The 16,192-nt window shown below is 36.9% G+C and overlaps 1 protein-coding gene across 12 annotated transcripts in view; it reads left to right on the top strand.

Moving 5' to 3' along the window:
- Nucleotides 1-16,192, top strand: part of RAPGEF6 (Rap guanine nucleotide exchange factor 6) — a 235,557-nt gene that overhangs the window by 129,030 nt on the left and 90,335 nt on the right. For all 12 annotated transcript variants that reach the window (XM_059917009.1, XM_059917006.1, XM_059917011.1 and 9 more), the window contains 4 exons: nucleotides 5,610-5,787; nucleotides 7,839-7,975; nucleotides 10,577-10,735; nucleotides 11,314-11,466. In XM_059917009.1, coding sequence (XP_059772992.1) covers nucleotides 5,610-5,787; nucleotides 7,839-7,975; nucleotides 10,577-10,735; nucleotides 11,314-11,466 — 627 coding nt within the window. The remainder of the gene's footprint in view (nucleotides 1-5,609; nucleotides 5,788-7,838; nucleotides 7,976-10,576; nucleotides 10,736-11,313; nucleotides 11,467-16,192) is intronic.

Raw genomic sequence — 16,192 nt, 5'->3', positions numbered from 1 at the left:
AGAGCTGGAGGATTGTAAAATGTAAAATGTTAATTATTGAACCTAAAGCACTTGTCTTTTCATTAACTTATTTTTAAATAACCTGAGGTACCCATTCATCCCCCACCTATCTTTTTTGGTTTCTATATAGGAAATAAATGTGATCCTAAAAATCCCACCTCATGGCAGCATGATTCCTTAACTCAGAGCTCTACTGCCAATCTCTCCAAAACTCTGGTGCCATGTTTCCACCAGGATGTTCTTTTGATACTTCAACTAGCTTTGTCCTGCTACATGTTTTCTTCCACTTGTCTTCAACATTTCTGTTAAGAATATCATGTCTCCTAGTCAAAGTCTCATTTATCTTTGCCTATTTCCATTTTTTAAACTTCTGCTTTCATTACAAGAAGAATGACTTTCCTTCTCTTTAAAAATCTTCAGTGCTTCACCATTATCTAATTTACACTCTTCATTTCAAATTTATATTCAAATTCCAAGCCTTTCATTTCTAACCATAATCTGCAAATCTGGTTTTATATTCCACTGTTTCCCAGTTAATACATTCTAGATTCTGGTCCATGACAAATACATATGCTATTCCCTGAACGTGTTTGTCTTTTCCTAGCCCTGTTTTGGTAATGCTGTTCTTCCTGCAGCTCCACCTGGATGACATTTTTGTATTGCCTCTCAAATGTGAGAACCTACAGCAGTTTTTCTGTGATTCTTATCACTTTTTTTCAGTGTGCTTTTTAGTGTGGTTACTTTCAAACTTGATCTTTTTCGTCATCATGGTAAATTTGTAGTGTGCAGAGTTTGTTTCTTCCTTTTGTTATCTCACGCTGAGTTAAGCACAGTGTTGGCACTTAGGAAGCAATCTAGAAATTTTTTTAGTTGCATTACATTTGAAAGTAGAAATCAGTATTTCCAGGGAAAATGCAGAGGATCACTACTAACTAATTGATGATCCAGAACAAGGGAGGCATTACTGTGACCACCTGCCCTGTTGTAGAGATAATGGAATGGGCCAGCCTGGACAGCATTATTGTGAAGGATTAATTTCACAGGGTTCTTGCCCTGACTAGAAAGACAGAGAGGAAACATAAGGACTAAGTGATCCATGAAAAAGGTTGAATGAAATATTAAAAATGGGAATTCAGAAAATATAAGCACTGAAAGTCTAAGATTCTGGCTTAATATTTGCTCTAAATTTGAGAATGTGGCTTCTATAAGCTTGTATAACTTCTCATTCTAACCTGTAGTTCCCCTCATCATACCTTCATGTTTATGTAGATGCAAACAGGAAAAGGAAATCCGCTGGTGGTTTATTTGGAGAAGGCCAAGTCAACAGAAAATCACCTCAGACTGTCTGCCTCACCAAATTATATTTACACATATACACACAGACACATTCATACTGTGGGAAAAGAAAAATGCAAGAAGTTTAATACTTCTCTTGTTAGCCCTTTCACCAACATACTTTTTTTTTTCTGGGCTTAATCCATTTATCATAATCTTTCTGAGGGTCTGCTGTATTCCAACTGCTGTGATAAAATAGTTGAAAGGCCAGGGCTCCAATCTTTTTCGAACCCTACCTTAATGAATGTGGCATATCTTTTGACCTACTTTTTTCTAACAACTTTGATATTATGTGAGTCTCTGAGGCTCTCTCTCTGTTAAATTTTCTTTTTGGCTTTTTTCCTCTCTTCAGTTTGGGTAGTTTTTATTGCCCTTCTTCAAGTTTGCTCTTCTTACAGTTTACATTTCTTTATTGGTATTTCCCATTTTACCCTTAATTATGTTTGTACTTTCTTTTGAATCTGCTTATAATAAATGTCAAAAATTCATGTCTCCTAATTTCATCATTCCTGCATCTCTTTATATTGATTGATTGATTTATCTCCTGATTATGGGTCACATTTCCATGCTTCTTCATCTGTCTAGTAATTTTATATTGTATGCTGGACATTGTGGATACTACATTTTAAAAAAATCTTATCTAGTTATTAAAGAAACGTTTTTCCTAGGAACCGCATCCTCAGCAGCATCATATAGTGACTACCAGTCCTGGTGGTCCTCATATCTGCCTTTACCTTAAAGACCTGGCTTGCCTTTGTTTAGTCAAGGATTTATATATATATTTTAAAATTTATTTAATTAATTTATTTATTTATGGCTGTGTTGGATCTTCGTTGCTGCTTGCAAGCTTTCTCTAGTTGCAGCAAGTGGGGGTTACTCTTTGTTGCAGCGCAGGGCTCCCCATTGTGGTGGCTTCTCTTGTTGCAGAGCACGGGCTCTAGGCGCGTGGGCTTCAGTAGGTGTGGCACATTGGCTCAGTAGTTGTGGCTCTCGGGCTCTAGAGCACAGGCTCAGTAGTTGTGGTGCATGGGCTTAGTTGCTCCACGGCATGTGGGATCTTCCAGGACCAGGGTTGGAACCCGTGTGCCCTGCATTGGCAGGCGGATTCTTAACCACTGTGCCACCAGGGAAGTCCCCATATTTTTATTCTTAATTCTTATTTTACCACCTTATCCCTTTTGTAGACTCTTAACATTTTAGCAGTTGAGTATGTTCTCTTAACTAATTTTATTCATCCTTTTTCTTTTATCCTACTTTGAAAAAAGTACAGGTAAAAGAGGACAATGGTAAGAAGAGATTATATTCTTTCCTTTGCAGATAGCCTTAGAAAGTTCCTAAAAGGGTTCTTTTAATAGTCATCTCCCAGTCGCTACCCATGATTTTCATTCTACCTAAAGAGTTATTTTCTTAAAATATCTTCACTTTTCATGCAGATGACAGTAAGCCTTCCCTATTATCCACGTAACTGAATTGCATCTTGCCTTTTTTTAAAAAATTTTTATTGCAGTATAGTTGCTTTACAATGTTGTGTTAGTTTCTACTGTACAGCAAAGTGAATCAGCTATGTGTATACATATATCCCCTCTTTTTTGGATTTCCTTCCCATTTAGGTCACCGCAGAGCACTGAGTAGAGTTCCCTGTGCTATATACAGTAGGTTCTCATAGTTATCTATTTTATACATAGTATCAGTAGTGTATATATGTCAATCCCAGTCTCCCAGTTCATCCCACCCCCACCCCCCTTTGCATCTTGCCTTTTTTTATGTTGTGAGTTATCCATCTTTTTATCAGACATAATCTAAAAGGTAAGAATGAGACTAGGTTGAAATAGTTTTGGTTAGGGGATGAAAACCTGAGATTGAGATGAGGACAGGGTAGTTTAAAAACTCAGATTTAAGGTAGATTGTCCTTAAATTTTGATAAAAGAGAAAAAAGCTGTTATTCCAGAGGTGAGCATCTATATTCTGAAAAATTAACTTGTGTAAAAAATATTGCTTCAATGTTTTTTAACACTCATTTCTTAGATTAAAATCAGTGTTTGTAGATAAATTGGGTTTTGGAAAAGTCATTTTAGTATCTACACATTTAAATTAAAACTACTTATCTTTGAAAAGAGATTGTAACTTGTTAGCACGTTTTTAGTTCCAAAGGTGTATTATTCAGAAATGCACTCTGCTTAAACCCTAAAGTTTCATAACCAAAAAATAACTCAGGAGAGCATGCTAGTCATAAGTTAGGATTGCCCCTATAAGATCCTTAAGAGCCAGCTTATCTAATCTTAAAGATTTCAAGTTGGGTGTTTAATCTAGTTTGTTAACTATTGATTAAAGCTGTTACTTAAAGCTGTGCAGAAGTCCAAAGGAAGTATAGAACATGGTCTTACAAAACAAATCAGAACTCTTTCAGTTGCAGGTATCAGAGCCTTAAATTAACTAAAGCCAGAACAGATATGTTATTGACCCCCAGAGAAAGCAGAGGCAGCTCTGGCCTCAAGGAACCTGGGTGCTTGCAAGTGTGTCTGCCCCTGTTTGCCTGTCTCTCTAGTCCTTTGACTCCTTGTTGCTTGATTGCTCTTCCTCCCTCTCTCTCTGTGACACTTTCTGTCACAGGTCATCTTTGTTGCACATGCTGTGCTCTTTCCATCTCTGCCCTGCATGATATATTTTTGTTTTTTTGCTTTGTTGCTCTGCGTCTGTCTGTCTCGATCTCTTTCTGTGTCTGCTCTCTTGTTCAATGTCCTTCCTCCGCATTCCCCTGCCCCTTTCTCTGCCAGTTGATTCCATTTTCTCCCACCACAGAAAGGCATTCCCATGTGGCTGTAGGCTGTTCTGCGTCACATTCTTCCAATTCATCAACCAGAGGAGAAAGGATGCTCTGCCCTCCAGCTCCAGTTATAAAAATCGAGAGGAAAGGACTTTCTCCCTTAGCTTCCCTAGCCAGGAACAGGGCACTGTTTCCCTTTGAAATCTCTGGGTTAAGTTGGAGAGGAACATCAACTCCCTAAAAGAAGGAAGAGCCTCTTCTGGGCAGACAAAATAGTAAATGTTCAACAGAGGAGATGAGACTTAAATATTTGAATGAAGGTTCCATAGTTTTCAATAATCCTCATGTATGAGTGCTTATTTATTATGAAATTTCTGTACGTTCTACTCATTTTTTTCCATATCTGCTTCAGTATTCATGCTTTTTCATTTATTATAATATGAATCAACTGAGTATAATATTTAGGAATATTGCCTAATAATCCACTTCAGGACAATTTTATTTTGTCCTGAAGTACAAAAAGTAAAAAATACCAAGTACAAAAAGTAAATAAATAATTTTATTTATTTTATTTGTTGTTTTCTATGAGTAACATTTAAATTCACAGTTTTTAAAAAATCTGCTAGTTCTTTTACAAGTATCTGAGACTAGTATGTTTGCAAAGTTCAGGTTGTAAGTATAAGTTTATTTTTTTAAGATTGCTTAGAGCAGTGGTCCCCACCCTTTTTGGCACCAGGGACTGGTTTCTTGGAAGACAGTTTTTCCACAGGCGGGGGTGGGGGGGTTGGGGATGGATCAGGTGGTAATGCGAGCGATGGGGGGCGCCAGCTCACCTCCTGCTGTGCAGCCTGGTTCCTAACAGGCCACGGACCAGAACCCGTCTGCGGCCCGGGGGTTGGGGACCCCTGGTAGAGTAACCTTGGCTGTTCTTTGCTTACTGTTAGATTCAACAATAAGGTATTGGAAAGAGATAAGTATTTGTTCAATCCTTCACAGTTGTTGAATTTTAGCACTTTTCAGTACTACTCTTTACCTGTTTTATACTTCTGTTCTTAATTTACATGACTGTCCACCCTACTAGACTCTGAACCTAGTGCTGAAAGAATAATACCTTATTTATAACACCCAGCATATGCTAACAAGGTACTCCTAAAATGATTGTTGGTAAACTGTCTTTCTCGCACTTAATATTTTAGGAAATGTACTTTTAAGGAACACAAGTGTTTGTTGGAAAGCAGGTATTAATACATTTACTGATGTTTGAGGCTCTTGACCATTTTATACATACTGGCCCAGATGTGTCAATTTAGATGTCACACTGAAATCATGACTTGTATTCTGGGCAGAGAGAAACGTTCTATAAATAAGTAGCATTTTGTTTTTGATACAGCATACAGTGTTGCCTAATTCTTGATAATATTTGATGGGAAGGGTAGTTTTGCTTCATTCAGATTGTGACATATAATTTTTATAACATGAAATGGTAAGTGATCAAGATTTCTCTCTGTAGGCTACGGAAAGTGAGGTAGGAGATGTAGATTTAACACGTCTTCCAGAAGGACCTGTTGATTCTGAAGATGAAGAAGAGGAAGATGAAGAGATTGATCGAACAGATCCACTGCAGGGGCGAGATCTTGTTCGAGAATGTCTTGAAAAAGAACCTGCAGACAAAACTGATGATGACATTGGTAAGAAATACATCTGTTCACAATAGGAATTTTATAGTTCAATTTATATATAGTTACCTATTGGTGCATAACAAATTACCCCCAAGAAGGTTTTGTGGGTCAAGAATTCAGGAGCAGCCTACCTGAGTCGTTCTGGCTCATTGTCTCTCATGAGGTTGTAGTCAGAATGTGACAGGGGTTACAGTCACTGGGCTAAGCTGGAGGATCTGCTTCCAAGGTGGCTGCTCACATGGCTTTTGGCATAGAACCTCAGTTCCTCTCCACACGGGCTTCTCCAGAGGTTGTTTACATGTCCTCACAACATGGCAGTTGGTTTCCCCCAAAGCCAGTAATTCAGGGGAGAATAAGGCAGATGCCATAGTATCTTTTATGATCTGGCCTCAGGAATGATACATCATTGCTTCTTCCCAATTCTGTTTGTCATACAGAGCAACCCTCACGCAGTATGGGAGGGGACTGCACGAGGACGTGAATATCAAGAGGCAAGAATTGTTCAGGGCCGTCTTTGAGGCTAGCTGCCCCAATATTAGAGCTTGTTTTGGAGGTTCTAGCAATGGAACGCAGCTGCTCATATATCCTTAAGCAAAGGACAGTACTCCTTTCTCAGGGAAGGTTCTCCTCTATCATATCAGGACAGGTTGTCCTCTTTGACTAAGTGTACAGCTTCAGGACGGATGCATGTGTGGAGTGGTGAAGGGAGGAAGGGGACACCTGCCTAGACAGCCAGATCACCTGAATCAACACTGGCCATCATTAGGGTGATGGATGTTGCAGCCAGATAGTCCTCACATTCTGGCTGCCCCAATTTATGAAACAATAGCTTTGATTGCAGTAAAGTGATTTCCCCCTCCATGTCCATAAGACATGTAAAGCACAGTGCGTCAGTGTTCAATGTCTATGAATTCAAAAAAATTTCAAATGTTATCAAAAATCATAGTTTCGCCTCTAGCTTGAAAAAAAATGTATGTGTATATTTTTTGGTTCAAATTTTATGAATTTTCCTTTAATTTCTTATAGAACTACTTACTGTACTTTGGAGGTTGAGTAATGCTAAAGATGCTAATGTTATCTTTAACGACAAAGATTACTTAGTGTTATATTATTATGATTCAATTAAGATTTTATCCTAGATTTCCCTTTTATAAGAGTCATACTGCTGTGATTCAAGTCAGAAGATACTGCTACTAATAATTATAATCTATGGGAGTAAAGATCAATACGTTTGAACATTCCTTGCCATGCTAATAACATATAATATAGTTATGCATCCTACAGTTGAGACTCATGTTGTGAATGCTATCTGGACAGCAACTGTAAGTGCATTTTTAGTGGTAAAGAATTGTACACTATGCTGTTTTCACAAGGCTTTCTTAAAAATTGAAATATGATTAACTTCCAGTTATCTGTGGATAGATAGCACCTTATAGTTTCTTCTATTTCAGCCTTAGCTGACTGCTTAAATGTTTTTTTCCTTTATCTTTATTGCTCATGTGTCTATACCAGGGAATGGCCTGAGGCAGGTACTCAAAACATTTGTTGGTTAAATTAAAGAGAGTTACCTTGTAGTTGCTTTGACAAATCTTAAACTAGTATTCACATTTGTTGTCCCTAATTTAATTACTTATTGACATTTATTAATAACTGTTTAAAAACTCTAGCCCAGAAAGAAACAGACAAAAGCCTTTTTCACTAATTATTAGATCAAAGGGCATCACTAAAGGTAACCACCATGGAATAGCATCTTGTGCTAGGAAAATTAACTAAACTCTCCAGCCTCATCTGAATCTGTGTAGTTTCCTGGTTCTCTCTGGAGGTTGTGAATTCTGGTGTCTTCCATTATGCCTGTATTTTCATGTGAGTCTGAATATATCTGTTAACCAAATAACTGAATTTTTTTTAAGCAACAGTCATCTTGTATCTTGGTTTCTCTAGTTTAGCAGCATGAATTCCTAAATTGATTAGAAAATTGAGTATTGGATTCTAGATTTTATTGTATCTTTAAACTGTAGTCCTTGATGGTCACTAAACTAGAATTTCTGTTTTTTTAACAGAACAATTACTGGAGTTTATGCACCAGCTTCCTGCTTTTGCAAACATGACCATGTCTGTAAGGAGAGAACTCTGCTCAGTGATGATTTTTGAAGTGGTGGAGCAGGCTGGAGCTATTATTCTTGAAGATGGGCAAGAGGTACGTTAGCAAATAGATGTTACACATTACTTGGTTATAGCAGCTAATTTTTAGAATAATTTTCATAAACTTGTGTAGATCTTGACTTTTAAAATTTATACAATTTTTTAAATGACTGCTGAGTTTGGGGTAGTTATAATTTCTGAAAAGATAAGTTTTGTTTTGTTTTTGCTTTATTTTGTCTTAATTTTGATTTCCTGGCAATGGACCTTGCACAGAATAGATGTTCAGTAATTAATATTCATTGGACCAAATTTGTTTTTACTTCTCAAATTAAATTGTAAGACTTTTAAAAATTTTTCTTAATTATTGTTCTTTGTTTTGTTTATTTATTTTTTTCTTATTAGTCATCCATTTTATACACATCAGTGTATACATGTCAATAATTATTGTTATATTAGTATATTTATAACATTATTAAAATGTTTTTCAAGTATATAATCTCCTTATCCCTTTTTTTTTATATTATACAGTTTTTTTAAAATGAAGGAAGTGTATTGGTACCTGTGCCTCCTAGTAGACTGCTGTCAGTTGAGGCATTTATGTGGCAATTCTATTTTCAAAAATGCTTGGATGGCAACTTGCGGATGGGCGGAGGGAGGATTCACAGGAATTGAAAAGTGTTACTGCTGTTAGGTAGCACTTTTTTCTTATCGAACTGATAAAAATTAATGGTGAGATGTCAGTCAGTGCACATTGTCATATACTGCAGGTAGGAACATAAACAGTATTTCTGGAAAATCATTTAGAAATTTTTAACATGGGCTTCAAAGTATTAACAGCCTCTAACCCATTATTCCCCTTTTGAATGTCTCTCCTCCAGACACAATATAAAACTCAAAGAGTTATGCCAAAAGATATTCATTGCAGGATATATATAATAGTAAAAATTGGAAATGACCAAAATATATCCCCCCAAAAAAACAGTGGTTAACTAAATTATTATATAGCCACAGGTTATAATATTATATAGGTTTTCAAGTTATTTTAAAATTTGATAGATATCTTTGAGGGCAGGGGCCTTAGCTCTAGCTTTGTCTACATGCTTTCTCCCTGTATCCTAGAAATCGTTTGGCACATAGGATATACTAAAAAAAAAGTTTGATGAACAAATGAATATAGTATTAAATTTTTTTAAAAGGACAGGATAGTCTAAATAGTTCAACAGTATGAAATAATATAAACATGGGAGAGAAATACTAAACTTTTGATGACAACTGTATAAATAGTGGGGTTTTGAATAACTAGTTTTCCACAAATTTTGTCTTCTTTTAATATTCCACAGTTCTGTCAGCAAAAATTTGTTGTGTGCCTACTTTGTGCTAGGTACACAGTGAGGATAGTGGTGGAAAAACCCAACACAGCCCCTGTCCTCAAGTAATATGTGTAATCCACAAATTCCACAATGAGTATATTTTATATTTGAAATAACTAAAAAAATGAAACACAGTTTTGAAAAAATATTTCTTGTTGCCAGTGATTCTCCTTCAGAACTGATAATCCAGATTTCCCTTAAATCACATTAAAACTGATTCACATTAAAATTGAAAGTTTAGGCTAATAAAAGGGATACCATATGAGAACAAGTAGTCTTTCACTGATATACAGTAGGCCTTAGAATATGTCTCCTTAGAGCATTAAATACTTAGGTATAAATTGAGAGCAGTATTTTCTTAACATTAGGAGAAATTTTCAATATTTTTTAAGATATGCCTTAAAATTCAGGCTTTTAATAGTTTTTCTAAATTAATCACTAGCTCCCTTTTTTTTTTCTTTCTTTTGAATGTTTGCTATGTGCCAGACACTATTCTAATCACTTGGTTTGTATTAAACTCATTTTTAATGGACACAAAAGTCCTGTGATAGGTAATGTTGTTATGCCCATTTTAGCAGTAAAGAAACTGAAGCCTAGGGAGGTTAAATAACTTGCCCAGAATCACTCAGCTAGTCAGTGGCAGATTCTGGATTCAAATTCCAAGAGCTGGTGGCCTTTTTTTTTTTTGTATTAATGGGACTGTGCCGTTTGTAGCCTTTTATTTTTTTATTATTTTATTTTATTTATTTTGTTTTTGGCTGCGTTGGGTCTTCGTTGCTGCACGCGGGCTTTCTCTGGTTGCAGTGCGCGGGCTTCTTATTGCAGTGGCTTCTCTTGTTGCGGAGCACGGGCTCTAGGCACGCGGGCTTCAGTAGTTGTGGCTCACGGGCTCTAGAGCGCAGGCTCAGTAGTTGTGGCGCACAGGCTCAGTTGCTCCGCAGCATGTGGGATCTTCCCAGACCAGGGCTCGAACCCATAGTCCCCTGCATTAGCAGGCGGATTCATAGCCAGTGCGCCACCAGGGAAGCCCAGAGCTGGTGGTCTTAACCGTAACAGTTACTGAGAGTCCCTGATTTCATTTGGTGACTAAAAGAAGAAAGAGTAAAATAAACTTTAGTGGTTGGCTTAACAAGAATAGGGTGTTACTGACTGAGTATTAAGTAATATAATCAGATCTTCTTTTTTCTTTTTTAAATTATACGAGTTCTATATATTGATTATTTTTCAAAGTTAACATGTAACCCTCTTTTCCCAAAGGTTCTTAAAACCTATCTTTTTCTCTATAGCTTGACTCATGGTATGTTATTTTAAACGGCACTGTAGAAATTAGTCATCCAGATGGAAAAGTTGAAAATCTCTTTATGGGAAATAGTTTTGGAATTACACCCACTCTGGATAAGCAGTACATGCATGGAGTTGTTAGGACTAAAGTAGACGATTGTCAGGTAAGCTTATCTCTGCTCATGTACTCTTGTTTCTTGATTTTAAATGGCTGAGCTTTTTTTTCCTTCCCCAAAATAAAATAGCTTGATTTGAGAATTGGGAGTTTGAAAAGCTCACAGTTAATAAAGGAAACTAGATTTTATATCGGACTCAAATATTTGTGGAATGAACAAACTATACATATTTTAAAGAGAATACATCTAATAAATGTTGGTTTGTTAAATTTCTATCTGATATTAGCCAGCTCAGTCTCTTTTTTGTTTTTTTTTTAATAGAGGAAGAAATAGGAACTTCTGAGTTGTTTGTTTCTTACTCCTGCTTCATGTTTTCTTTGCATAGTGTCAGTTTTGAGAGAAGTAGATGCACACTTCTCCTTTTAGAGCAGAATTCAAATGGATTTAATTTCTTTGGTCTCTTTGTGCATGAATTATTTATTTTATCTTGATTTTTGTTAAGGAATGAAGGGATGAAATAAAAACTTATGCCACTTGAGTTCTCACCTTTGTGCTCTGCCTTGGTGCATAGTGATATATTTGTGTATTATAGGTTCATTAATTGTCCCTATGTTGTTCTCGGACAGTTTGTCTGCATAGCCCAGCAGGATTATTGGAGAATTTTAAATCATGTGGAAAAAAATACCCATAAAGTTGAGGAAGAGGGAGAAATTGTTATGGTACATGAGCACCGTGAACTAGATCGCAGTGGAACCAGGAAAGGACACATTGTAATCAAGGTGGGTATTTTTTACTTATTTTTCTTGTTATTGATAGAATAAAGCTTTCATCTTGCTTAAAAGATTTTGAACCACTTTTTGAGTAGTGCAAGATAATTCATTAACTTTGGGATCTAGTGTAAATAAATGTGTTAATTCTCTTGACTTTTTCTAAGTTGGCTTTTACACATTTTATTGAGGAAGGGTAACATTGCCATTTAATATCAGTATGGAAGGATATTATTTAGAATATACCAGTCAAAATTTTCCTTCTCAAATTTATTGTATGATCCATTGATAATGGGAGTTAATTTCATCAAAGACAGCAATATTTAGAAACAAAACAGAAATTGAAAGGACCAACCATAAATGCATAAAGAATCCTAGATGAGTGCTTACTAGATCTCTGTGGCATTGAAATAGACATTAACTTCTCTGAACCTCAATTTTCTTATCTGAAAATGGGGATGCTATGGCAGGGCTTTATTAGGGCTAAATGTGGCAAATCAAAAGCCTTAGCATGCTATAGAGTCTGAGTATTACTACCCATACTGTTTTCCCTTCTCTAATTCCCTCTCTCCCCTATTCCTTGCCCCTTTGCCTTCCACTCTCCCATCTCCCTGTCTCTTTAATGACATGTAGATGTAAAATAGAGCAATTCTAGTTGCAAGAGAGGAAGTAAATGCATGACCTTTTTTTCTTTTCAAGCAAGTCTTGGTTGCAAAATAAGTATATGTGTTGTTTTTCATTATAAGTGCAGAAGCTTATTTAACAATAAGAGGGACTGGTGTCAGATAAGATATTCCTCAGGAGTCAGGCTATTCCTCAGCACTGTCTTTTTCTTTTCCTAATTTGATAAGCGTAAGCTTTCTATGCAGAAAAAATTGAGTATATGTGTGGACTGCCATAGACTATCTTTTTATGAAGGCTCATGGTGAGCCTTATATTTTTATAATTTCTTTTTTCTTTTTCTTTTTTTACAAACTTATTTATTTATTTTGGCTGCATTGGGTCTTTGTTGCTGCACGCGTGCTTTTCTCTAGTTGTGGCGAGCAGGGGCTACTCTTCGTTGCGGTGCACAGACTTCTCATTGCGGTGGCTTCTCTTGTTGTGGAGCACGGGCTCTAGGCGCATGGGCTTCAGTAGTTGTGGCACGTGGGCTCTAGAGCACAGGCTCAGTAGTTGTGGCACACAGGCTTAGTTGCTCCGCAGCATGTGGGATCTTCCTGGACCAGGGCTCAAACCCGTGTCTCCTACATTGGCAGGCGGATTCTTAACCACTGCGCCACCAGGGAAGCCCTGTAATTTCAAACTTACAAAGGAGTTGCAAGAACAGTACAGAGAACACCCTGACTCAGATTCCCCAACTGTTAACATTTCACTGCATTTTCTCCATTATCATCAGTCTTTTTCAACCGTTTGAGAGCAATCTGCAAATGTGATGCCTCCTCACTCCTAAATGTTTCATTGTGTATTTCCTAAAAGCAAGAACAGTCTCCTGTATAAACACCATAGAAACCTTCAAGTTAGGAAATGTACATTGATAAAGTAAAACCATTCAGTCCACAGACGATATTTAGATTCTCACCAACTATCCCAACAATGGCTCTTTTTTCCTTTTTGGTTCAGAATCTCATCCAGGCACACAGTTTCATTTAGCTGTCATGTCACTTAAGTCTCCGCCAGGAACAGTCTTTCCCTATTCACGTTCTCAGTAGTTTTTTTGTTTTTTTTTTTTTCAGTCATCAATTTTATACATATCAGTGTATACATGTCAATCCCAATCGCCCAATTCAGAACACCACCATCCCCACCCCACTGCGGTTTTCCCCCCTTGGTGTCCATACGTTTGTTCTCTACATCTGTGTTTCAGCTTCTGCCCTGCAAACCGGTTCACCTGTACCATTTTTCTCGGTTCCACATACATGCATTAATATACGATATTTGTTTTTCTCTTTCTGACTTACTTCACTCTGTATGACAGTCTCTAGATCCATCCATGTCTCAACAAATGACCCAATTTCGTTCCTTTTTATGGCTGAGTAATATTCCATTGTATATATGTACCACAACTTCTTTATCCATTCGTCTGTCGATGGGCATTTAGGTTGCTTCCATGACCTGGCTATTGTAAATAGTGCTGCAATGAACATTGGGGTGCATGTGTCTTTTTGAATTACGGTTTTCTCTGGGTATATACCCAGTAGTGGGATTGCTGGATCATGTGGTAATTCTATTTTTAGTTTTTTAAGGAACCTCCATATTGTTCTCCATAGTGGCTGTATCAATTTACATTCCCACCAACAGTGCAAGAGGGTTCCCTTTTCTCCACACCCTCTCCAGCATTTGTTGTTTGTAGATTTTCTGATGATGCCCATTCTAACTGGTGTGAGGTGATACCTCATTGTAGTTTTGATTTGCATTTCTCTAATAATTAGTGATGTTACAGCAAAGGAAACCATAAACAAGACCAAAAGACAACCCTCAGAATGGGAGAAAATATTTACAAATGAAGCAACTGACAAAGGATTAATCTCCAAAATTTACAAGCAGCTCATGCAGCTCAATAACAAAAAAACAAACAACGCAATCCAAAAATGGGCAGAAGACCTAGATAGACATTTCTCCAAAGAAGATATACAGATTGCCAACAAACACGTGAAAGAATGCTCAACATCATTAATCATTAGAGAAATGCAAATCAAAACTACAATGAGATATCATCTCACACCGGTCAGAATGGCCATCATCAAAAAATCTAGAAACAATAAATGCTGGAGAGGGTGTGGAGAAAAGGGAACACTCTTGCACTATTGTTGGGGATGTAAATTGATACAGCCGCTATGGAGAACAATATGGAGGTTCCTTAAAAAACTAAAAATAGAACTACCATACGACCCAGCAATCCCACTACTGGGGATATACCCTGAGAAAACCATAATTCAAAAAGAGTCATGTACCACAATGTTCATTGCAGCTCTATTTACAATAGCCAGGACATGGAAGCAACCTAAGTGCCCAATCATCGGATGAATGGATAAAGAAGATGTGGCACATATATACAATGGAATATTACTCAGCCATAAAAAGAAACGAAATGGAGGTATTTGTAGTGAGGTGGATGGAGTTAGTCTGTCATACACAGTGAAGTAAGTCAGAAAGAGAAAAACAAATACAGTATGCTAACACATATATATGGAATCTAAGGGGAAAAAAAAAAAAAGGTCATGAAGAACCTAGTGGCAAGACGGGAATAAAGACACAGACCTACTAGAGAATGAACTTGAGGATATGGGGAGGGGAAAGGGTAAGATGTGACAGGGTGAGAGAGTGGCATGGACATATATACACTACCAAACGTAAAATAGATAGCTAGTGGGAAGCAGCCACATAGCACAGGGAGATCAGCTCAGTGCTTTGTGACCACCTAGAGGGGTGGGATAGGGAGGGTGGGAGGGAGGGAGATGCAAGAGGGAAGAGATGTGGGAACATATGTATGTGTATAACTGATTCACTTTGTTATAAAGCAGAAACTAACACACCATTGTAAAGCAATTATACTCCAATAAAGACGTTAAAAAATAAATAAATAAATTCTCATCACCTATTTGGAAAAAAATATATATATGTATACAGATATAGGTATCAAAAGAACAAAATAAATATCATCTACGATCCCAGAGAGGGGAAAACAAAAATAATTAGTGATGTTGAGCATCTTTTCATGTGCTTCGTGGCCATCTGTATGTCTTCTTTGGAGAAATGTCTATTTAGGTCTTCTGCCCATTTTTGGATTGGGTTGTTTGTTTCTTTAATATTGAGCTGAATGAGCTGTTTATATATTTTGGAGATTAATCCTTTCTCTGTTGATTCATTTGCAAATATTTTCTCCCATTCTGAGGGTTGTCTTTTCATCTTGTTCATGGTTTCCTTTGCTGTGCAAAAGCTTTGAAGTTTCATTAGGTCCCATTTGTTTATTTTTGTTTTTATTTCCATTACTCTAGGAGGTGGATCAAAAAAGATCTTGCTGTGATTTATGTCAAAGAGTGTTCTTCCTATGTTTTCCTCTAAGAGTTTTATAGTGTCCAGTCTTACATTTAGGTCTCGAATCCACTTTGAGTTTATTTTTGTGTATGGTGTTAGGGAGTACTCTAATTTCATTCTTTTACATGTAGATGTCCAGTTTTCCCAGCACCACTTATTGAAGAGACTGTCTTTTCTCCATTGTATATCTTTGCCTCCTTTGTCATAGATTAGTTGACCATAGGTGCGTGGGTTAATGTCTGGACTTTCTATCTTGTTCCGTTGATCTATGTTTCTGTTTTTGTGCCAGTACCATATTGTCTTGATTACTGTAGCTTTGTAATATAGTCTGAAGTCAGGGAGTCTTGATTCCTCCAGCTCCGTTTTTTTCCCTCAAGACTGCTTTGGCTATTCAGGGTCTTTTGTGTCTCCATACAAATTTTAAGATGATTTGTTCTAGATCCGTAAAAAATGCCATTGGTAATTTGATAGGGATTGTATTGAATCTGTAGATTGCTTTGGGCAGTATAGTCATTTTCACAATATTGATTCTTCCAATCCAAGAACATGGTATACCTCTCCATCTGTTGGTATCATCTTTAATCTTTCATCAGTGTCTTATAGTTTTCTGCATACAGGTCTTTTGTCTCCCTAGGTAGGTTTATTCCTAGGTATTTTATTCTTTTTGTTGCAATGATAAATGGGAGTGTTTCCATAATTTCTC

Source organism: Balaenoptera ricei, chromosome 3 (genome assembly GCF_028023285.1).
Source record: "Balaenoptera ricei isolate mBalRic1 chromosome 3, mBalRic1.hap2, whole genome shotgun sequence".
NCBI lineage: Eukaryota > Metazoa > Chordata > Mammalia > Artiodactyla > Balaenopteridae > Balaenoptera > Balaenoptera ricei.
Note: the sequence above shows the minus strand (reverse complement) of the source record. Positions and strands in the feature narration are given on the sequence as shown.